At 51.0% G+C, this 23,888-nt stretch overlaps 1 protein-coding gene across 1 annotated transcript in view; it reads left to right on the top strand.

Moving 5' to 3' along the window:
- LOC119951019 (transmembrane cell adhesion receptor mua-3-like) overlaps positions 1 to 23,888 on the top strand; it is a 60,327-nt gene that overhangs the window by 25,865 nt on the left and 10,574 nt on the right. Inside the window, exons 11-25 of the mRNA XM_038774052.1 lie at positions 397 to 552; positions 4,332 to 4,484; positions 4,966 to 5,118; positions 6,897 to 7,055; positions 8,820 to 9,017; positions 12,293 to 12,472; positions 12,633 to 12,791; positions 12,946 to 13,101; positions 13,195 to 13,344; positions 14,519 to 14,671; positions 15,116 to 15,268; positions 17,495 to 17,650; positions 19,338 to 19,490; positions 20,922 to 21,086; positions 22,248 to 22,403. Coding sequence (XP_038629980.1) covers positions 397 to 552; positions 4,332 to 4,484; positions 4,966 to 5,118; positions 6,897 to 7,055; positions 8,820 to 9,017; positions 12,293 to 12,472; positions 12,633 to 12,791; positions 12,946 to 13,101; positions 13,195 to 13,344; positions 14,519 to 14,671; positions 15,116 to 15,268; positions 17,495 to 17,650; positions 19,338 to 19,490; positions 20,922 to 21,086; positions 22,248 to 22,403 — 2,400 coding nt within the window. The remainder of the gene's footprint in view (positions 1 to 396; positions 553 to 4,331; positions 4,485 to 4,965; positions 5,119 to 6,896; positions 7,056 to 8,819; positions 9,018 to 12,292; positions 12,473 to 12,632; positions 12,792 to 12,945; positions 13,102 to 13,194; positions 13,345 to 14,518; positions 14,672 to 15,115; positions 15,269 to 17,494; positions 17,651 to 19,337; positions 19,491 to 20,921; positions 21,087 to 22,247; positions 22,404 to 23,888) is intronic.

Here is a 23,888-nt window from a genome sequence, read left to right as displayed (position 1 = left end):
GCTGGGACTGTCAGACCGTGAGCACATTATCCAGGCACACAATCCCTGGTTGTCAGTAATGAGGGCAGTACGGAGGAAATGCTGGGGTACAGGGAAGGGTGGTGACAGGATGGGGTAGAACCAACTGGACTGCTCTTGTGGAGGGTCAGAATGAGCCCGATGGGCCAAGTGGTCTCCTTCTGTGCTGGGACCATTCCATGATTCAGACAGAACTGAGCCTTAACCTCGAGGGCTGATTGTGGGATCTTGCTGTGCGTGCATTACTCATCACATTTCCCAGATTGTAACATTGTGACACTTTAAAGAAAAGTGAACCATTGACCAAAGAGCGTTTTGAAATGTCCCTGATGTGGGGAAAGAGACAGGATCAATGTGAATTCCTCCTTTGCTCTTCAGAACCAACGGACCAGTGCCCCACTGAGGACAGACTTTCCATCTTCTGCCAGATGAGCACCGGAGATTCATGTGAAGAGAACAAGGATTGTGATGCTTTCCACACTTGTTGTGATGCAGACTGCGGCAAGAAATGTATCCCCAAGTGTTTCACAGGAGGTGAGAGAATCGTCCCCACCCACTGTACACTGACCCCCGTCCCGTCAACATAGGTTAGAGTATTGAGTGAATTAACCCGGGTTTCTGCTCCTGCTCTCTTTCCAATAACACCTGGGTTCGGGAGGTGGTGAATCATTCCGTGTTCCTGCTCCTGATCCCTGTCTATTTACCCTGGATTAGTGAGCGGAGTAAATCAGCCCGGGTTCCTGCTCCTGACCCCTATCCAATAACACCTGGGTTCGGGAGGGGGTGAATCATTCCGGGTTCCTGCTCCTGACCCCTATCCAATAACACCTGGGTTCGGGAAGGGGTGAATCATTCCGTGTTCCTGCTTCTGTTCCCAGTCCGATGACCCCTCAGTTAGGGAGGTGCAGTGAATCAGCCTGGGTCCCTGCTCCTGATTCCTGTCCAGAGGTCACTGGGTTATGGAGAGGAGAGAATCATCCCAGTTCTCGCTCCTGATCCCTGTCGAGTGACGCTTGGGTTAGGAAAGGGGTGAACGTGCCCAGGGTCCTGCTGCTGATTCCTGTCAAATCCCATGGTTCAGGGAGTGGGGGGGGGGGGGGGGGGGGGGGGGGAGTGGAATGGTTAATCATCCAGGGTTCCTGCTCCTGAATCCTGCCCAGTGTCCCCTGTGTTTGGGCGAGGTGTGAGTCAGCCCATGTTCCTGCTCTAATCCCAGTCTAATGATCCCTGGGTTTGGGAGGGGGTGAATCATACCGGATTCCTGCTCCTGCTCCCTGTTCATTGAGTCTAATGTGTGGAATCAGATTTAACAAGACGGATTTCAGCTTCCCACTGTGATGAATGTATGAAATTAATATATATAGGATATGATATGCGCTGGTGCAGTAATGATTTTGAGAGTCTGGGGTAGGGTCTATGTATATGTGCTGCAGTAACATGTTTTAAAAGTCCTGAAAAAAATAAAGACAGACACTGTGGCGGGAGAAGGTGCAATTAAGAAGTCATAAAAGTGAGATCATTGTTTTAATAGGTCCTGCTTTTTTTTAACAAAGTAATGACTGATGGGTTTTTGATTTCCGGGCCATAGATCATTTGATATATTGTGCATAAACGTAACCAATTAAGTCATGCAAATTGAGTGAGATTGAGATGATGTGGTGATGGAGGATCCAGGTCTGTACCAGGTGTCTGACAGTCAGTTTTTTGAATTGTGTTAAAGAAAGCTGTGAGCTGAACAACAGTTTCTGCAGATGGTTGTCGGAGATTCAGCATTAATTTGACTGGGTCTCTCTCTCTCTCCCTCGCTCTCTCCCTCGCTCTCCCTTCGTGCTCTCTCTCGCTCTCTCCCTCGCTCTCCCTCGTGCTCCCCCTCGTGCTCTCCCTCTGGCTCTCCCTCGTGCTCTCCCTCACACTCTCCCTCAGGCTCTCCCTCGTGCTCCCCCTCGTGCTCTCCCTCGCGCTCTCCCTCACGCTCTCCCTCGTGCTCTCCCTCGCACTCTCCCTCAGGCTCTCCCTCGTGCTCCCCCTCGTGCTCTCCCTCGCGCTCTGCCTCGCACTCTCCCTCAGGCTCTCCCTCAGGATCTCCCTCGCACTCTCCCTCAGGATCTCCCTCGTGCTCTCCCTCTCACTCTCCCTCAGGCTCTCCCTCGTGCTCTCCCTCGTGCTCTCCCTCGCGCTCTCCCTCGTGCTCTCCCTCGAGCTCTCCCTCAGGCTCTCCCTCATGCTCTCCCTCGTGCTCTCCCTCATGCTCTCCCTCGCGCTCTCCCTCGTGCTCTCCCTCTCACTCTCCCTCAGGCTCTCCCTCGTGCTCTCCCTCGTGCTCTCCCTCGCGCTCTCCCTCGTGCTCTCCCTCAGTCTCTCCCTCGCACTCTCCCTCAGGCTCTACCTCGTGCTCTCCCTCTCACTCTCCCTCAGGATCTCCCTCGCACTCTCCCTCAGGCTCTCCCTCGCGCTCTCCCTCGCGCTCTCCCTCAGGCTCTCCCTCGTGCTCTCCCTCGCACTCTCCCTCAGGCTCTCCCTAGCGCTCTCCCTCATGCTCTCCCTCTCACTCTCCCTCAGGCTCTCCCTCATGCTCTCCCTCGTGCTCTCCCTCGCGCTCTCCCTCGTGCTCTCCCTCGAGCTCTCCCTCAGGCTCTCCCTCGTGCTCTCCCTCGTGCTCTCCCTCATGCTCTCCCTCGTGCTCTCCCTCAGGCTCTCCCTCGTGCTCTCCCTCAGGCTCTTACTCGTGCTCTCCCTCAGGCTCTCTCTCGTGCTCCCCTTCGTGCTCTCCCTCGTGCTCTCCCTCAGGCTCTCCCTCGCGCTCTCCCTCAGGCTCTCCCTCAGGCTCTCTCTCGTGCTCTCCCTCATGCTCTCCCTCAGGCCCTCCCTCGTGCTCTCCCTCAGGCTCTCCCTCAGGCTCTCCCTCGCTCTCCCTTTGTGCTCCCCCTCGTTCTCTCCCTCGTGCTCTCCCTCGCTCTCCCTTTGTGCTCCCCCTCGTGCTCTGCCTCGCTCTCCCTTTGTGCTCCCCCTCGTGCTCTCCCTCGCGGTCTCCCTCAGGCTCTCACTCGTGCTCCCCCTCGTGCTCTCCCTCGTACTCTCCCTCAGGCTCTCCCTCAGGCTTTCCCTCGCGCTCTCCCTCAGGCTCTCCCTCAGGCTTTCCCTCGCGCTCTCCCTCAGGCTCTCCCTCAGGCTCTCCCTCGCGCTCTCCCTCAGGCTCTCCCTCGTGCTGTCCCTCAGGCTCTCCCTCGTAGTCTCCCTCAGGCTTTCCCTCGCGCTCACCCTCATGCTCTCCCTCGCGCTCTCCCTCAGGCTCTCCCTCAGGCTCTCCCTCAGGCTCCCCCTCGTACTCTCCCTCAGGCTCTCCCTCACGCTCTCCCTCGTGCTCCCCCTCGTACTCACCCTCAGGCTCTCCCTCGTGCTCACCCTCATGCTCTCCCTCGCGCTCTCCCTCAGGCTCTCCCTCAGGCTCTCCCTCAGGCTCCCCCTCGTACTCTCCCTCAGGCTCTCCCTCGCGCTCTCCCTCGTGCTCCCCCTCGTACTCACCCTCAGGCTCTCCCTCGCGCTCTCCCTCCTGCTCCCCCTCGTACTCTCCCTCAGGCTCTCCCTCGTACTCTCCCTCAGGCTCTCCCTCGCGCTCTCCCTCAGGCTCTCCCTCGTGCTCTCCCTCAGGCAATCCCTCATGCTCCCCTTCGTGCCCCCCCTCGTGCTCCCCCTCGTGCTCTCCCTCAGGCTCTCCCTCATGCTCCCCCTCGTGCTCCCCCTCGTGCTCTCCCTCAGGCTCTTCCTCGTGCTCTCCCTCGCACTCTTCCTCGTGCTCTCCCTCGCACTCTCCCTCAGGCTCTCCCTCAGGCTCTCCCTCGTGCTCTCCCTTGCCATCTCCCTCGCTCTCTCCATTGCTCTCACTCTCTCACTCTCACTCACACCAGTTGTTCTGATGTGAAAAGCCACAGTTTTTACAACGGCGTGGGGGCATGGTCCCCAAAACAGAGAATCCAGCCCCGCATCCCTGTTTTTTGCATGGAATCACTTTTGGAGAGAAATATCTTTCCTTTACGTGTTACAAATTAAAAATAACAAATTGGGATTTCTGTCTGGTATCCGAGAAAATGTTGGGGTCTGGTCCAGAGTTTGTAATACCACAATCAGATATTTTGTGTGACTGTTAGTCTGCCTCAGGAGATCAGAGTGACCAAAGCTCTGGGACAGGAAGTGTGTTAGGTTCACTGGAGAAAGCGGACACAGAGCAGGATCTAGTTCCCAGTGCTCTTGGGATTGGGAGGGTCCCACACTGATGAGATGGTTGTGGTGTGATTTTGTCTCCTCTTATATTTCAGTGAATGGAACATGCCCAGTCTCCAGGAGACTCACAATGATGTGTGACATGACACTAGGAAATGATTGCAGCAACGACACCCAATGTGACATCTGGCAGATGTGCTGCAAAACTAGCTGTGGGGCGAAATGTGTCCCAACATTCATCAACAAATGTGAGCATCAGTTACAGAGCAGCAGACACGCTCTCATGGGGGAATCCCACAGAGACTGAGCAGGAAGGGCCGAGATTCAATGTGACAGTGAACATGGAGCTTCACTGTGTATCAAAGCCCGCTGTATTCCACCCCGGGGAGTGTTTAATGGGAACTGTGTAGATGGAGCTTTACTCTGTATCTAACACCATGCTGTAAATGTCCTGCGCATGTTTGGGGGGCACAGTGTTGAGGGAGCTTTACTCTGGATCGAACACCGTGCTGTCCTGGGAGTGTTTGGTGGGGACAGTGCAGAGAGAACTTTACTCTGGATCTTTGATGGGGACAGAGTGGAGGGAGCTTTACTTTGTCTAACCCCATGCTGTACATGTCCTGGGAGTGTATAATTGGGTACTGTTGACCTTAATTTACTCTGTAATTGAGGTTATAAGATTTTTATGTCCTGTGACATTTGACTGATTTAGATTTTTATGTTATTTAGTTTTGCCAAAGAAATGTCCAGAAGTTTCCAAAGTGTCGTCTCTCTGCAAGAAAAATGTGACTCAGTCTTGTGAGGATGATGACGATTGTCGTGCTTATCAACAGTGCTGTGACATTGGATGTGGCAAGAAATGTCTCTACTCATTCACACAAGGTGAGCCCGGGTCAGAGAGAGTGACTGTGACATTAAACTGGGTGAATGAGGCAACAACCACATGGCAATAGATTCCAATAGACCCAAGACTGGTAGGGAGGAGTCCATTGGTCCTGAGGCTGCAGAGGCCAGAGACTGATGGACACTGGACGGCAGAGGGCAGAGACTGATGGACACTAGACTGCAGAGGGCAGAAACTGATGGACACTAGACTGCAGAGGACAGAGACTGGTGGACACCAGACTGCAGAGGACAGAGCTGATGTACACCAGACTGCAGAGGACAGAGACTGGTGGACACCAGACTGCAGTAGACAGAGACTGATGGACACCAGACTGCAGAGGACAGAGACTGATGGACACTAGACTGCAGAGGACAGAGACGGATGGACACTAGACTGCAGAGGACAGAGACTGGTGGACACCAGACTGCAGAGGACAGAGACTGATGGACACTAGACTGCAGAGGACAGAGACGGATGGACACTAGACTGCAGAGGACAGAGACGGATGGACACTAGACTGCAGAGGACAGAGACTGGTGGACACCAGACTGCAGAGGACAGAGACTGATGGACACTAGACTGCAGAGGACAGAGACTGATGGACACAAGACTGCAGAGGACAGAGACTGATGTACACCAGACTGCAGAGGACAGAGACTGGTAGACACCAGACTGCAGAGGACAGAGCTGATGTACACCAGACTGCAGAGGACAGAGACTGGTGGACACCAGACTGCAGTAGACAGAGACTGATGGACACGAGACTGCAGAGGACAGAGACTGATGGACACTAGACTGCAGAGGACAGAGACTGATGGAGACTAGACTGCAGAGGACAGAGACTGATGGACACTGGACGGCAGAGGACAGAGACTGATAAACTCTAGCCAGTAGAGGGCAGAGGCTGCTGTTTCCATTGAACACCTAGAGTGCAGAAGGAGGCCATTCGGCCCATCATGTTTGCAATGGCTCTCCGAAAGAGCACTGTACATATGCCCACACCCTGCCCAATCCCCGTGACCCTGTGCATTTATCATGGCCAATCCACATCACCTACACATCTTTGTACTGTGGGAGGAAAGAGGAGCAGCTGGCGGAAACCCACACAGACATGGGGAGAATGTACAAACTGCACAGTCACCCAAGGCCAGCATCAATCCCGGCTCCCAGGTAATGTGAGGCAGCAGTACTAACCTCTGTGCCACTGTGCTGCCTCAGGCGTGACTATGAATGGTTTCACAGTTCAGTATGAAAGACGCTGGGCTCTGAAGGCCGGGGTCAGATTTTCAGTTGCCAGATGCAGCTTCACGAGGTTCAGGAAGTGAAAATTGAAAACTACAAGATGCTTGGTTCATGACCCAGGGTGCCGGGGAAACTAGGACCTGTGGTAGTATGACTAGAGGTACTACGGTACCCGGGAGTGCTGAGCCACCATTGGTGGAGAAGGCTCGCTGCTCATTGGCCCAATGGTTTGTAACCCATTGGTCAGAATGTAAGGTAGCTCCGCCCATTGAGGCGGGGTATAAGAACCTGTGTTTCCCCTGCAGCTGCCTTTTCTGTACTTGAGCTGCTGGGGAAACATCTTGTCGATTAAAGCCTTCAATTCGGACTACATGCTCGTTTCTGTGGTCATTGATAGTGAATCAGGACCATTAATCCAATGCCTATCAAACTCTGAAGAACTGAAAACACTGAGAGAATTCCCATGGTGAATCCTGCCCCACTATTCCCTCCTGTGCAGACTGACCCTTATATCCAATTGTTGTCCTTGTAGGTGACAAACCGGGCGAGTGCTTCAGCCCCAGTCAACTGAGCTATGTGTGTAATTCGACCATGGGGAAGGCCTGTACCAGTGAGAGTGACTGTGGCAAATTTCAGACGTGCTGCTTTACTCCTTGTGGGACCAGGTGTGTCTACAGCTTTTCCAGAGGAGGTGAGTCACGTGGCTGAGCTTCACTCCATGTCTAACCGGTACTTTTCTTATCCTGCCAGTGTTTGATGTGTGTGGTGAATGTGGCTGCTGTAGAGGGAGCTTTACTCTGTATCTAACCCCGTGATGTACCTGTCCTGGGAGTGTTTGATGATGACAATGTTGAGGGAACTTTACTCTGGGCACAATCTAATGGAAATGTTTCCAAGTGTTTATGTGTTGTGGGGTTTGCTGGCAGTTCTGCCTTTGAATTCCTCCCCGCTATCTAAGCACAGTTAATCACTTTTTTGGGGCCTGGGGTGTTTCCTATGGGTTTAGCCCACGGTAGAATTATTTTCATCACTGGGGAGCTGAAACTGCTTGCCAGACTGGCTCCTCCGAGATCGGGCAACTATTTTCAAATGTGCCTCGATCTGCAGGTGGGATTGTGGGTTCCCCACCTATGGGGAATGTCACCTCCTCAAACATTTGCATTGCACCTCCCCACCCCAAGTAATGGCACCCCACTATGGTGTCACTGAGGGACCCACTTTTTCAGGCCTTCCCACACCCCATTCCGGCTCCCCTTCTAGACCCCCACCCTTCACCCAACCCATCTTTCAGAGCCCACTTCATACCCACCCTGCACAAGCCCGCACCCACACTTCATATACCCCCTCAACTCTCCCTCCATGCGCACAGCCTCCCTCAGTCCCTGACGCTTGGCAGTGCCATCCTGGCACTCTGGCACTGCCACCCTGGTACGGTGGGCGTGCCCCTACCGTCTTTGTGGTGACACCCAGACACCTTGGCAATGCCTGTGTGGCAGTTCCAAGGTGCAAGCCTGGCAGCCAAGCCAAGGTGATAACATTCCAGTGGCAGGGCCAAGGTCCACGCCGTCTAATCCCTGACCACCCAGGGGCCTCCAATGGGCCGGGGGACCCCCCAGGTTCTGTGACGCCTGGTCCACGAATCGGCACCTGTGTGGCGGCTCACTGCGGAGCCAATTAGATGATGGGAGGCTGTTAGATAGGGTGCTCTTCCTGTTAATAGGGTGGAGATTGGGCCTAACTGATAGCTATTGGTTTCTCGGAGCCTGGTCGGCGTCTGGCACAGTTCCCGATTGCGGACCCTCCCGCAATCTACACGGCTCGCTTGGATTTCTGCCGGGCGTGGTATGGCCATTAATTCATGCCCTCTGTATCTGAGATCGTTGTATATCTAACCTGAGAGTGTTTGATGGGGACAGTGGAGGGGAAGCTTTACTCTGTATCTAACCCCGTGCTGTACCTCTCCTGGGAGTGTTTGATGGAGACAGTTTAGAGGGAGCTTTACTCTGTATCTAACCCCGTGCTGTACCTCTCCTGGGAGTGTTTGATGGAGACAGTTTAGAGGGAGCTTTACTCTTTATCTAACCCTGTGCTGTACCTCTCCTGGGAGTGTTTGATGGGGACAGTGTAGAGGAAGCTTTACTCTGTATCTCAGCCTGTGCTGTACCTCACCTGGGAGTGTTTGATGGGGACAGTGTAGAGGGAGCTTTACTCTGTATCTAACCCTGTGCTGTACCTGTCCTGCGAATGTTTGATGGAGACTGTGTCGAGAGAGCTTTACTTTGTATCTAGACCCCGTGGCGATACCAGTTTGATGGGGACAGTGTCGTGGGAGTTTTCCTCTTTATCAAACCCTATGCTGTACCTGTCCTGGGACTGTATGATGCGGCTGTGCAGAAGGAACTTTACTCTGTGTCTCGGTGATGCTGGATTGTGTATGTCTCTTTCTCTCACATAGATGATGGGCAATGTCCTCGTCCAGAGTATCTGGCCCGTGTGTGCAACAGCACCTTCGGGAAGGTGTGTGAGTCGGATGGAGATTGCAGTGGTTCCCAAAGTTGCTGTGACGCTGGCTGTCAGAAACGATGTGTTCCATCATCCTTTGGGAAATCCAATTGGGGAGGTTCCTGGTCCGAAAAGAACAGATCCTCAACAGGTCTGTACATTTCTGCAGTGGGTCACATCTGTATCTTTCTCTGTCTCTCACGATAAGTGGGATTCTCCGAAACGGGCGCGATGGCCGACGCCGGCGAACCTCTCCAGCGGCGGGGCGACCAGAAGTAGCGGAATCCTCGGCACTTCCAGGTGCTAGGAGACGCTGGATGGGTTGGCGCCGCGCCAGCCAGCGCTAAAGGGACTGCACAAGTCCGTGCATGCGCCAAAGGGCTGGCGTGACCCAGCGTATGCGCGGAACAGCCGGCATATTCTGGCGCATGCACAGGCGGTTCTGTTCTCCGTGCCGGCCACGGCGGAGCCCTACAGGGGCCGGCACACATGGAAGGAGTGCCCCCACGGCACAGGCCCGCCCACAGCTCGGTGGGCCCCGATCGCACCCCCCAGGGTCGGATCCCCCCGCGAACACCCCCCCCCCCCCCCCCCATCCCTCCCGAGGACCGCCCCAGCCGAATTACCTGCCAGGTCCCGCCGTGTGGGACCATGTCTAAATCACGCCAGCGGGACTTGCCAGAAACAGACAGCCGCTTGGCCCATCGTGGCCTGGAGGATTGCCGGGGGGGGGGGGGCGTTGTCAATGGCCCGCGACTGGCGTGGTGTGACTCCGCCCCGCCCAAAAACAGGCGGCGGAGAATACGGGAGCCGGTGTTGGGGCGGCAGGACGGGACTGGCGCCGCCCCCCGAGGATTCTATGACCCCTCTGCTTCTGTCTCTCTTCCTGTTTATAATTCTCTCAGTCTCGGTCCATCTCTCTTTGTGTCTCTCTTTCTATCACTTTTTCTGTCTTTGTCATTCATTATGGGCGAGATTCTCCCATATGGGGAGAAATCGTAAGGCTGGCGTCAAATCCGGGTGGGTTTGACGCCAGCCACCCCCCCTTCCCGACCGGGAACCGATTCTGGTCCCCGGTCGGGGCTAGCAGCCCGACGCCGTAAACTCCGGCATCTCGGGCTTAACGAATTTCGTTAAGCCCGCTTGCCAGAGTTAGCGCCGGCTGACGCGTCATATGACGTCAGCCGTGCATGCGCGGATTGGAAGACTCCAACCCGCGCATACGCGGATGACGTCATCGCGTATTTGCGCGAAACCCGCGCATGCGCGGGCCGGGATGCCCCTCAGCCGCCCCGCGAATGGATACTGCGGGGCGGCGGAAGGACAAATAGTCCGCGGGCATCGGGCCCGCTGCCCGCGATCGGTGCCCACCAATCGCGGGCCCATGGCACCCTTGGCACGGCCGTGGTACTGCCGTGCCAATCGGTGCCATGGTTATAAAAAGCGAGAGTTTACGGCCGTTTTTATGAACGGCCAGACCAGGTGTGTTTGCCGTTCGTTTAAACAGCCGTAAAGGGCTGGGAACTCGGCCCATCGATCAGCTGAGAATCGCTGCCGGCCGTAAAAAAACGGCGGCAGCGATTCGTATCGGGAGTCGGGCGTGGGGGGGGGGGAGAATAGCGGGAGGGCGTCGGAACAGCGTGGCCGTAAAATTTTACGAGCCACGCTATTCTCCGCACCGTCGGGAGTGCGGAGAATCTCGACCCAGATGTCTCTCTGCCTCTTCCCTGTCCTGCTCTCTCTTCTCTCCCTCTCCATCGTTCTCTCTTTTAATCCATTTAATTCTCTTTCTGGTCCAGTCTCAGTCTCTCTCTCTCTCTCTCTCTCTATCTCTATCTCCATCCATCACTTTGTATTTTTGGCCCTGTCTCTCTCACACCGTCACTCTCTCTCTCTCTCTCTCTCCCTCTCACTCTCTCTGTCCCTCTCTCTCTCTGCATTTCCCATTCCCTGTTCCTCTTTCTCGCTGTGTCATTCTTTCTCTCTCTGTTCCTGTCTCTCTCTCTCCGTTTCACTCTATCTGCCTGTCTGTTTTTCTCTCCCTGTCTCTATTCCTTTCTCTGTCTTCCTCTCTCTGTCTGTCTCTCTCCCTCTACGTCTCGCTCTCTGCCTCGCTCTTTGTCTTTCTCTCTTCTTGTCTCCCCTTTTCTCTCTCTCTCTTTCTCTTTCCATCTCTCTTTCTGGCTCTTTGGCTGTCTCTCTCCTTCTTTCTCTCTGGACCTCTCTTTGCCACTCACACAACATCGCTCTCTCTCTATCTGGCCTTCTCTCTCTCTCTATCCCACACTCTATCTCTCTATCTACCTCTCTCTTTCTCTATCTCTATCACTTCCTCTTTCCCTTCTCCTCTCTCTCGATGTGCAGCACGGTAGCATTGTGGATAGCACAATCGCTTCACAGCTCCAGGGTCCCAGGTTCGATTCCCGGCTTGGGTCACTGTCTGTGTGGAGTCTGCACGTTCTCTCCGTGTCTGCATGGGTTTTGTCCGTGTGCTCCAGTTTCCTCCCACAGTCCAAAGATGTGCAGGTTAGGTGGATTGGCCATGATAAAGGGGCTGGTTTAGCTCACAAGGCTAAATCGCTGGCTTTTAAAGCAGACAAAGCAGGCCAGCAGCACGGTTCGATTCCCGTACCAGCCTCGCCGGAATGTGGTGACTAGGGGCTTTTCACAGTAACTTCATTGAAGCCTACTTGTGACAATAAGTGATTTTCATTTCATTTTCAAATTGCCCTTAGTGTCCAAAATTGCCCTTAGTGTTGGGTGGGGTTACTGGGTTATGGGGATAGGGTGGAGTTGTTGACCTTGGGTAGGGTGCTCTTTCCAAGAGCCGGTGCAGACTCGATGGGCTGAATGGCCTCCTTCTGCACTGTAAATTCTATGATGTCTCTCTCTTTTTCTAATCTCTTTGTCTCTCGATCTGTCACTCTCTCCCTTTGTCTCTCAGGTTTCGTCTTCCGCTCTCTCTCTCTCTCTCTTTATCCAGGTATCTGTCTGTTTTCCTCTCCCTTTGACTGTCTATACATGTCTATCTCACTCTCTCTCTCACCCATTGTCTCTCAAGCTCCAACTCTCACTCTCTCTTTGTCTATCTATCCATCTCTTTCCCTGTCTCTCTGTCTATCTCTTTGTCTCTCTCCAACTCTCTCTTTTCGTCTCCCTCTCCGTTCCTCTCTCTGGTTCACTCTCCGCTTCTTCTCCGTCTTTCACTCCAGCTCTCTCTTTCTCTCTCAAGCAGTCTCTCTTCTGTCCATCTCTCACTCTCTGTCCCTCTCTTTCTTTCTCTCTGTCCCTCTCACTCTCTCTGTCTCTCTGTTCCCGTCTCTGTCTAACTCTTTATCTCTCTCGCTTTGTCCCTCTATCCGTCGCTCTCTCTGTCTGTCCCCATCTCAGCTGTCTCCAGCCTTAACCAATCTCGTGATTTCATAGATTGGACTGCCAAGAAGTGTCCTGATATATCCAGTCTGGATCGTGTGTGCAGGATGAACCACAGTCAGCCCTGTCAGGATGAGGAGGATTGTGGCAAGTGGATGCAGTGTTGTGAGACTTCCTGTGGCAGAAGATGTGTCCACTCCTTCATGGGACAGCAGCACAGTCCGAAATTCTCAGGTAAGAGCACATGGTCAACCTGACCCAGCAAAGTATCAACTGTGTCTCAACAAAGATGAATGAAAAGACAGTGCCAGCTGACTGGAACTGATAATGTAGCATGCTGATGTTGAGATCCTCTCTCCCATCCAATTCTCACCTCTGTCTCTCCTTTCTCCAGATCTGACAGCAGGGCACTGTCCTGCCCCACACCGCCTGTCCACAATGTGTGAGCTGAGGTACGGGGAGCTGTGTGAAGATGACGACGATTGTTATGCCTGGCAGACCTGCTGTAACACCACCTGTGGCAGACGGTGTGTCCATGTGTTCCATGGCAAGGGTAAGTAATCAATCGAGACACTCGCTCCCCTCCTAGATGCTACTCATTAGCGATGGAGGTTACAAGGGGACTGGAAGAACCAGTGGGGTGAGTGGGAAGCGACGTCCAGATTAGACACATCAAATTGAGCCGTGTATCACTGTTCACTCTACAGGTGGTGACCGGAGATGCCCAGAATCTTCTCGACTGACTCACATCTGCACAATGAGCTTCAACACCCAGTGTCACAATGACAGCGACTGTGATGGTTGGCAGACTTGCTGCAATTCCAGCTGTGGAAACAGATGTGTCCCCAAGTTCCTGACCAGATGTAAGAAATCGCTCAGCTTTCCTCTGTATTTAACCACACGCTGTCGCTGTCCTGTCACTCTTTGATGGAGTGTTTGATCTTTGTGTCTTCCAGCTACCCAATGTCCTGCTTCCAGCCGTTTGGACAACTTCTGTGAACTGAAGCTCGGAGATGTGTGTGAGAGTGACGCTGACTGCTTGGCCTGGTCCTCGTGCTGTGATGCCGAGTGTGGAAAAAGATGTGTTCCTCGCTTCTTCATGTCCCGTGAGTGGTTCAGAGGGTTTGTGGTGCTTGGAGTCTATTCATGGAGCTCTGAGTTCATCACCAGCTGGGAAGGGAGTGTGCGAGTGGGAGTGTGCGTGTATCGGTTTGTGCGTGTGTCGGAGCGTGCGTGTGTCGGAGCGTGCGTGTCTCGGGGCGTGCGTGTGTCGGAGCGTGTGTGTTTGTGTCTGTGTGCATGCATGTGCATGTGAGAGACTGAATGTGAGAGATGAGGCTAACTCAGCAGAGAGCGGTGTTAGATTACTGGACCAGAATTCAACTTTAGTTATGATACTGGATGTGAACCACCAAAAATATTTGAATTTGTAAAACTGTGTGGAAAGGATATGCCCGCTCAGCAAGTACCTTTTATGTGAAAACAAACTAATTTAAACACAGAATTAACATCAAAGGAATAGCTTTACAATTAACATGTAAATAATTCTTAAATAAAAGAAAATCTTTAACTTACTATCTGAACCTGCCACGAACTTGAATTGAGCAACCCAATCCAAATCAAATACCACTGCCAAATAAAGTTAATGAAACAGGTTACTTGCTCATCTGTGCAGACTTTTAAAGAGAGAGAGAAAAACCCTTTTCAGGAACAACCAAATAATCCTTCTGTCTTGTCAGACTCGAATCCCATGGCAAACCGCTGTTCCACTTAAAATATTCTAGTAGATTTCAAACTACAGTCAGATCTGGCTCCTCCAATTAATGACGTTCTCTGTAACCCATTAAGATGCCCCAGTACCAGACTAGTTGGACTAAATACTGACCCTCACATTATCTATCTCACAGGGAACCAGCCAAAATATAAACATCATTCTATTAAACTTTTATCTGTGACCAACAAAGTGGTTTGAATAAATGATTCCCTCACCTTATGACTCCTTAATTACAGCTTTAGGAGACACACAGCCTGTATTTTGAACCAGGGTTCTTAATAATATTACTGCAAAAGATTGCAAATACAATGGATATAAACATTTCTACATTAATCAGACTGGCGATGGAACCTGTTGCCGAGCTGTTTCACCCCTGACTCCAATTAAAGATGTGCGACTTCATTCGTCATTAATGTGTTCCTGAAGGAAACCACTTTGCTTGGATTCTCCTGAGGGATCTCTCCATAATTGGTTTTCCTGACTGATCTCCGATTTCTGTATTCCAGGGGATGATACCTGTCCAGCGCCCCACCGTCTCACCCCAATGTGTGATCTGAAACTTGGAGACCAGTGCAGCGGAGATGATGATTGTGATGCTTGGCAGACCTGTTGTGACACCAAATGTGGAAAACTCTGTATTACCAGCTTCATGGATGACGGTAAGCATGGAAATAGCAGAGCATGGGGATAAGGAAGAAAGTAAACAAAGAAGAGAGGGCAAGAGAGAGACAATGAGATAGTTTGAAGCAAAATAAGAGAAAAAATGAAGCAGAATATGGCAGAAATTGACACTCAGCAAACAAGAGAGAGTTATAGCGACAGAGAGAGGGAGAGCGAGACACACTGACAAAAAGGAAAGAGAAACAGACAATGTGAGGGAGAGACAGAAGAATGCTTTGATCAAAACAAAATGTGACGTACTGATGAAGAGAGTGTGAAACAGTGCAGCACTCCTTCGATATGGTCCTCTGACTGTGTGATACAGTCTCTGTATTGATCGTCAGACAGTGCAGCATTCCCTCAGTACTCTCTTTCTTACTGTAAACCCTGTTTTGCTGTGTGTAACTCCCTCCACCTTTAACTCACAACTTTTTCTCATGCAGATGAAGGAGATGAATGTCCCGACTCGTACCGAGCGAGGAGAATCTGTGCCAGCAACTCGAGTGAATCTTGTAATGATGATGAAGACTGCAGTTCCTGGAAGCAGTGCTGTGATATCGGCTGTGGGAAGAAGTGTGTCTACTCTCGCTGGCACAGTAAGGACAATCCACAAAAAACTCACTGCACAACACAATTTAACTTTGACTGACAAACAATAACAGAAGAGAGCTGCAGGATCTGTCCAAAGGAACAGGCCCCAGGATATAGACCCCTGTGTATGACACAATACCAAGCTCCAGGACTCTGTGTACAATTGGTCACAGACCATGGCCGGGGTTCTGCGGGAATCGGCAGGGCGGGCATCTCCGGCGCGAAGGAGGGGCATGAACCACTCCGGCGTCGGGCCGCCCCGAAGGTACAGAATCCTCTGCAACTTCAAGGCGAGGCCAGCACAGGAGTGGTTTGCGCCGTGCCAGCTGGCACGCAACAGGTTTGGCATCACGGCAACCGGCGACGAAGGGCCTCCGCCTGCCGGAGCGAGTTGGCGCATGCGTGGGAACGCCAGCGTATGCTGGCGTCATCCCAGCGCATGCGCAGGCTGGGTTCATCTCCACGTCGGCCATCGCTGAGATCCACAGCAGCCTGACGCGGAGGAATAGAGTGTCCCCGCGGCACAGGCCCGTCCGTGGATCGGTGAGCCCCGATTGTGGGCCTGGTCACCGTGGAGGCACCTTTCGGGGCCAGATCCCCCGAGGAGCCCGGAGGCCGTCCGCGCGGCCAGGTTCCGCCGGTAAGTACCTCTTGTAATTTACGCCGGCGGGACCGGCCTAAAATGGGCAGCCATGCGGCCCAAATGCACGGCACCGGAGAATTCGGCAGCCGGCGGGGGCAGGATTCATGCCGTCCCCCAGCGATTCCCTGACCCGGCGGTGGTGCGGAGATTCCACCCCTTGTGTCTAATTGCTCACAAATTCCAGGGTCCTGTGACTGATTGGTCACAAGACCAGCGACTATGTGTCTCATTGGTCACATACCCCAGGGCCCTGGTGACCTGATAGAGGTCCACAAGATTATGAGGGGCATGGATAGAGTGCATGGGCAGGCACTCTTTCCCAGGGAAGGGGTCAGTCACCAGGGTGCCTCTGTTTAAAGTCCATGGGGCAAAGTTTAGAGGAGATGTGCGAGGCAATTTTTTTCCGCAGAAAGTGGCGAATACCTGGAACGCGTCGCCAGGGGAGGTTGTGGAAGCAGATACATTAATGTCGTTCAAATGGCATCTTGGCAAACACATGGATAGGGTGGGGATAGAGGGATAGAGCACAAGGAAGTACTAAGGGTTTTGGTATCATGGCCGGTACAGGTTTGGAGGGCCGAAGGGCTTATTCCTGTGCTGTATTGTTTTTTGTTCTTTGTCTGTAGCCTTGTGTTTGATTGGTGACATGATCCAGGGATATGTGTGTGATTGGTCACATTGTCTGTTGCCCTGTGCCTCATTGCTCACCTGATGAATTGTCCTACGTGTCCTGTATCTGGTCACATGCTGCAGCCCCGTTAACTGATTGGTCACGTGTTGTATTAGGCCAGAATTGTCCACCACCTCTCTCCACTTCACCCAAGGACACGTTCAGTGGATATTGAGAATGGTTCACCCATAATCCTCTACTCGCTGTCCTGCATTTTGTCCAACATTTACCAACACAACTTATGTTGCCTGGGTCCTGAATTCTGGAATTCCCTCCTTTTATAAAAAATATTTTTTTCATAAATTTTGGGTGCCCAATTATTTTTTTCCAATTAGGGGGCAATTTAGCATGGCCAATCCTCCTAACCTGGACATCTTTGGGTTATGGGGGTGATACCCATGCAGACACGGGGAGAATGTGCAAACTCCACATGGACAGTGACCCTGGGCCGGGATTTGAACCTGAGTTCTCAGTGCCATAGGTAGCAGTGATAACCACTGTGACATGTGCCGTCCCTGGAATTCCCTCCTTAACTGCCTCTGCAGCTCTTTCCTCCTTTAAGAATATAAACTGAGTTCTTTAACTAATCTTTTGGTCACCTCGCCCTAATATCTCCTCAATTATCAACACAAAGAAAAGCTGGATTGAACCTGGACAGCACACCAAGAGGCCATTCTGACCTTCAAGTCTGTTCCAGGTCTTTGAAAGAATTGTCCAATTTGTCTCTCTCCTGCTCTTCAGTATCTCAAAGGCCTTGACGTCCTTCCGAAAGTGGGCAACGGGCATTTGAACACAACCTTCCAGCTCACGCTGAAGCAGTGATTTATAAAATGTTTGAGGAGGAATCTTTAGCTTTTGTACTTTGTACCTGTGTTTATAAAGGGCCAGTTAATGATCTCTTTCTGTCTTCCGATAAAGAAGAGAACGATCAGTGTCCATCCAGCAGCTCACTGAGCAAAGTTTGCAGCTTGAAGCTCGGAGATGAATGTGAGGAAGATGCGGACTGTGACCATTGGCAGATGTGCTGCGATGCTGGCTGTGGAAAGAGATGTGTCTTCAAGTTCTTCAAAGGAGGTGAGGAATTCCACAGAGTGGATAATGAGGAGTCAATACAGTGGGGGGGGAACTGAGAATTCATGACAGTGTGGGGAAAGTGAGGAGCCATTACAGTGTGGGGGGAGTGAGGAGTCATTGCAGTTTGGGGAAAGTGAGGACTCATTACAGTACGGGGGAATAAGGTGTCATTACAGTGTGGGGGAGGTGAGAATTCATTTACAGTGTGGGTGAGTGAGGATTTATTACAGTCTGGGGGGTGTGAGGCGTCATTACAGTGTGGGAGAACTGAGGATTGATTAGAGTGTGTGGGGGAGTGAGGATTCATCACTTCCCAGTTGTTATACTCGATGGCCCATCCAATGAAGGCATGCATTCCGTAAGCTTTCTTGACTACCTTGTCCACTTGTGTTGCCACTTTCAAAGATCTGTGGTACTGTACACCCAGATCTTTCTATACTCCCACAAAAATGCATTTCCCCACATTTGTCCGGATTAAACTCCATTTGCCACATCTCTGCCCAAGTGACCAAGCTATCTGGGTGTGACCATGTGACCGGTCAGACACAGTGAGTTCAGTGTGGGGGGATAGTGAGGATTCATGATTGGGGGAGTAAGGAATAATTTCAGCGTGGGGGAGATTGAGGAATCGTTACTGTGTGGTGGGAGTGAGGAGTCGCTCCAGTGTGGGTGAGTGAGGCGTCATTACAGTGTGGGGGAGATTGAGAATTTATTACAGTGTGGGGGGAGTGAGAATTTATCAGTGTGTGGGGGAAGTCAGGAGTCATTATAGTATGGAGGGACTGAGAATTCATTACAGTGTGGGGCGACTGAGAATTCATTACAGTGTTGGGCGACTGAGAATTCATTACAGTGTGGGGGAGATTGAGAATTTATTACAGTGTGGGGGGAATGAGAATTCATCAGTGTGTGGGGGAAGTCAGGAGTCATTATAGTATGGAGGGACTGAGAATTCATTACAGTGTGGGGCGACTGAGAATTCATTACAGTGTGGGGGAGATTGAGAATTTATTACAGTGTGGGGGGAGTGAGAATTCATCAGTGTGTGGGGGAAGTCAGGAGTCATTATAGTATGGAGGGACTGAGAATTCATTACAGTGTGGGGCGACTGAGAATTCATTACAGTGTTGGGCGACTGAGAATTCATTACAGTGTGGAGGGAGTGAGAATTTATTATAGGGTGGGGGGAGTGAAATTCATTAGTGTGTGGGGAAGTCAGGAGTCATTACAGTGTGGGGGAGTGATGAGTCATTGCAGTGTGGTGGGTGTGAGAATTCATTATGAAAATGAAAATCGCTTATTGTCACGAGTAGGCTTCAATGAAGTTACTGTGAAAAGCCCCTAGTCGCCACATTCCGGCGCCTGTCCGGGGAGGCTGGTACGTGGGGGGAGTGAAATTCATTAGTGTGCGGGGAAGTCAGGAGTCATTACATTGTGGGGGGAGTGAGGGGTGTGGGGGGAGTGAGTAGTCATTGCAGTGCGGTGGAACTGAGAATTCATTACAGTGTGGGGGGGAAATCTGTTGTCATTACACTGTAGAAGGAACTTTACTCTGTATCTTTCCCTTTGCTGGAGCTTTCCTGGGAATATTTGAATGTTACAATTGAGATTCAATCCATATACCTGCAGAAAAGGTACCTGAGATTTAATACATATTTAAGCCAATCTGCTTGTTATTTCCTAACAGAGAATGGCAGCTGCCCGGCTCCCAGCCGCCTGCGACCCATGTGTGATGTAAATTACGGAAAAGATTGTGAGGATAATGATGACTGTGATTTGTGGTTAACGTGCTGCGATGCTGGCTGTGGGAAAAGATGTGTGCATCGCGCTTTCGGAGACGGTAAGAGGGACAAACTGTCCCGGCAACCTCATATTGAATAGTTCCAGTTCATACATAGGGGGAGATGGTGACATAACGGTAACGTCGCTGTACTCGTAATCCAGAGACCCAGAAGAGTGCTCAGGGAAAATGGGTTTTAATCCCTCCATGGCAACTGGTGGAATTTGAATTGAATTCATAAATCCAGAATCTAAAACTATGATATAACTATCATTGATTACATAAAAACACATCCGATTCACTAACGCCCCTCAGAGAGGGAAATCTGCCATCCTTATCTGGTCTGGCCTCCATGTGATCCATAACAATGTGGTTGAGTATTGAGGAGAATTGCTCACCACTGTGGTGATTGTATATCTGTGTAGATGCAATACAACTGAGCAAGCACTAGAGGGAGCACAGGATAGATATAAATACACACTAACAGGAAGTCAGGACACACTTCACAGGAACGGGAGCTGGAAGCAAGACAGATTAGCAGCACAGATGTAACTTTAAATTAAGCACTGAAGAGAGAACAAACTCACAATAAAACATATACTTCAACTTTAAGACTACGAGCTTTCTTAAGACACAAGGAACAACACAACCACCACCTTCTCAGGGCAATTAGGGATCGGCAATTAATGCCAACAAACCATTCAAGAATAAAGATTTCTTCAATTCCCAGCTGGAGCTGCTCAGTTCATTTTGTATCCTGGAGCTTTCTCATTCGATCAGATCATGGCTGATCTCATTGTGGCCTCAGCTTCACCTTGCTGTCTACCCCGCCCATACCGTTTGACTCCCTTGCTCATCAGAACTCTATTTAACTCGACCTTGAATACATTCAATGACCCAGCCTGTGCTGCTTTCTGGAGAAGTCAATTCTACAACCTCACACCCCACACAGAGAATGAAATTATCCTGATCGGCAGTCGTCAAGTCATAGTCTTTCCCCATGAGGGGGAAACATCATCCCAGCATCCACCCTGACAGGCCCCATCAGGATCTTGTATTTTTCAATAAGATCATCTCTCAGTTTTCTGAATCCAATGGAGAGAGACCCAAACTGCTCAACATTTCTTCATAAACTAATCCTCCCTCCATCCCAGGAATCAGTCAAGCCAGCCCTCTCTGAATGGCTCTGAATATAATTTAAGTAATTCCTTAAGTACGGATACCAAAATCATGCACAGTACTCCAGATGTGGTCACTTTGCAACCTGTACAACTGGAGCAAAACTTCACTCATTTTAAATTGATTCCTCTGGAAATAAAAGACAATGTTCCATTTGTCTGGCATTTCCTCAAATTTAGAATCATCATCCTTGTTTTCAAATCCCTCCTTGGACTGTTGCCCTCTCTCCCTGTCCTTGGAATCTCTAACATTCTTGGTATTTTAGTTGTTGATTTGCAAAACTTGTCTCTCGTTGCATTCTCATTTTTAAAGCAGGGAAGAGTAACAGGGAATGTCCAGAACTTTCCACGACGCAACACATCTGTGACAAGGGGGAGGCGGAGAAGTGTGAGAGAGACGAGGATTGCACAGGCTGGAAGAAGTGCTGTCAAGTCGGAGATTGTGGGAAACGATGTGTCTACACCTTCCACAAGAAGGGTGAGAACAATACTGGGGGGATCTGTAAAAGAGTAGAGTTTGTGAAAGGGGAGAGGGTGACTTAGAGGGGACAGGGTGAGTGAGAGAAGATGGAGTTGAGCAGGACAGTGATAGTGTGAGTGCGGAGAGTGGACAGGGCACATGGAAAAGGGGAGATGGAATTTGGGAGAGGGTAGATGACGTGTGAGAGAGGGCACATGATAGAGAGGAGAGGGCAGGTGAGAAAGGGGGGAGTGTGCCTGAACAAGCAGAGAACTTGTGAGAGAGGACGCATGAGAGAGGACAGTTGCATGAGAGAGTATATATAAGGGGAAAAATAGTTGATATAGAGTGAAGAGAGTATTGTGACAGGGGTGAGAGGGTTGGTAATCTTTGCAATTCTCGATCCAGAGAGCCATATTACAATCCCAGACCATACCTCAACAGCGATACTGTAAAAAAAACAATAGTTTATTTTATTTGGTAAGAATGTGAGGAAAGGATACATTGTTGCAGGAGTGATTGTACAAAGAAATAGGGGTTTGGTATTTTAAAACAAAACTATATTACTAGCAAAGTATTGAAATCTTTATCATCACACGCAAAAGTAGCTCACAATTACCCCCAAAACAACACTGCTCAACACAGAGAAATACAATAGCCTTACTTGCAATCTTTATTCCCACATAAACAACAAGAAAATAAACCATCCCAGCTCTCAATCCACCCTAAATAACATTTGGCCTGAAGGATATTTGCTTTACAGTTATTCTTCAAGAAAGAGATTGCTTGTCTTTCAAACCAATATTCTTTTAAAAACATGACTGCAGCAGTCTAACAGTCGAACATACTGTAATGTCGGCTTTTATCCCTGACTTCACCAATACTTAGAATACAATATAACTGAAATTTATACATTCATCACAGCCAGAAGTGCTCAGTTGTTGAGTATACTCATGACTGAGATGGATTGATGTTTGGACTCTGAATGGAATCAAGTGAAATATAGAGGAGGCAGGATTATTGGAGTTAAGCTTTTCATTCAGTTAAGAATCTTATTGAATGGCGGGGCAGATAGGAGGGGCTGAATGGCCTCTTCCTCCTCCTATTCCTTATGTTGCGACCATTGTCTCTCTCCAGAATCAGTTCAATTTGACACCCAAAATGTTCTTCTGTCTACAGAGGAGGCCTTTGAATGCCCAGCAGAATCGCGACTCACTCCCATTTGTCAGATGAAACTGGGAAATCGATGTTCCAGCGATGATGATTGTGATATTTGGCAGAGCTGTTGTGAGGCTGGATGTGGGAACAGATGTGTGATGAAGCTCAAGTTTGAAGGTAAGGAATATGGACTGTCCAAGCCTCACCTGCCTGGTTCTCTCACCTCCAGACTCGAGATTTACACTGTATGTAACCCTATGCTGTCCTGTGTTGGGGGTCTTTGATGATGTTAAGACACCCTGGGATAGTGCACGGTGAATTAGAGCACTAGGCCCAATACTGCACTCACAGGCCTTCTGGAGAGAGAGAGCAATCACACAGGCATTCTGGAGAGATCGACATATATATAGAGAGAGGGATAGAACTCACAACAGCATTTCTAGAGAGAGAGAGGCAGATGGCTGTTAGACTCAAAAAAGTAAACCAGGATCAAGCATTGAATACTGTTCATCGGCTTTTTACACTCTTCGCCTGTACCTCCCTGTGGTAAACCACTGTATTGTATTGTACTGTATTATTACATGTCTCGGCTTGTCCCTGCTGGCTCCGCCTGTGGCTCCTCCCATCGGGCTCATGTATAAAGGTGGCTGGTCTCCGCCTCTGATCCAGTTCGGATCCGAGGCCAGGAGGCTTTCTGTTTCGTGCATTAACGCCACAGTTACGTTCACCACTCGTCATGTGTTCATTGATGGCATATCAATTTAATACACTAAACATCTAAGATGAATTCATCACTCAAGCCTGATCGCATGGAGCTAGACCCACAGGCAGTCAACACCGCTGCAACATTCGAGAACTGGCTAAGCTGCTTCGAAGCGTACCTCAGATCCTTCACCGAAGACTTCACCGACCTCCAAAAGAAGCAGATCCTCCACGCAAGGGTGAGCCCGCAAGTCTTCTCATCAGGGACGCCCCCTCGTATACGGAGGCGATAACGCTGCTGAAGGCACACGATGTTAAGTCTGTGAACGAGGTGTGTGCTGGGCACCTTCTTGCCAAGAGACGACAACGCCCTGGGGAGTCACCAGCAAAATTCTTGCGTGCCTTGCGGGTACTCTGCCGGAACTGTGATGCCAGGCGGTATCGGCTACCCAACACGCGGAGCTGTTGGTCAGGGACGCTTATGTCGCAGGCATGAAATCAAACAACATCCGCCAGCGATTGCTAGAAGGGAGTACGCTCGGCGTCCCAGAGACAGTGCAACTCTCAAATCCACTGGAGGTGGCCTACCAGAACATGGAGGCCTACACCTCCGACCTCGCGGCCCCCTCATGGACCTCATGGGCGCCGCCATCATCCGACCCGCGTGTGGCGCTGCAGCCCGCCAACGCCAGACGACCGAAGTACTACTTTTGCGGCCAGGGTAATCATCCCGGACAACGCTGCCCTGCACGGAAGGCAAATTGCAACAGGTGTGGGAGGAAGGGCCACTTTGCGAAAGCCTACGAGGCCCGATATCTCTCCTTAGAGCTTCTAGGCCCAGCAACGCTGCCTGCTGCCTGTCGGGGCTGCCCCCATCTGCCACGTCACCCGCCATGTGTGACCCATGGGCGCCGCCATCTTCGCAGCCATCTTCGATTTCAGCTGCCACATGCGACACAT

Source organism: Scyliorhinus canicula, chromosome 16, assembly GCF_902713615.1.
Source record: "Scyliorhinus canicula chromosome 16, sScyCan1.1, whole genome shotgun sequence".
NCBI lineage: Eukaryota > Metazoa > Chordata > Chondrichthyes > Carcharhiniformes > Scyliorhinidae > Scyliorhinus > Scyliorhinus canicula.
Note: the sequence above shows the minus strand (reverse complement) of the source record. Positions and strands in the feature narration are given on the sequence as shown.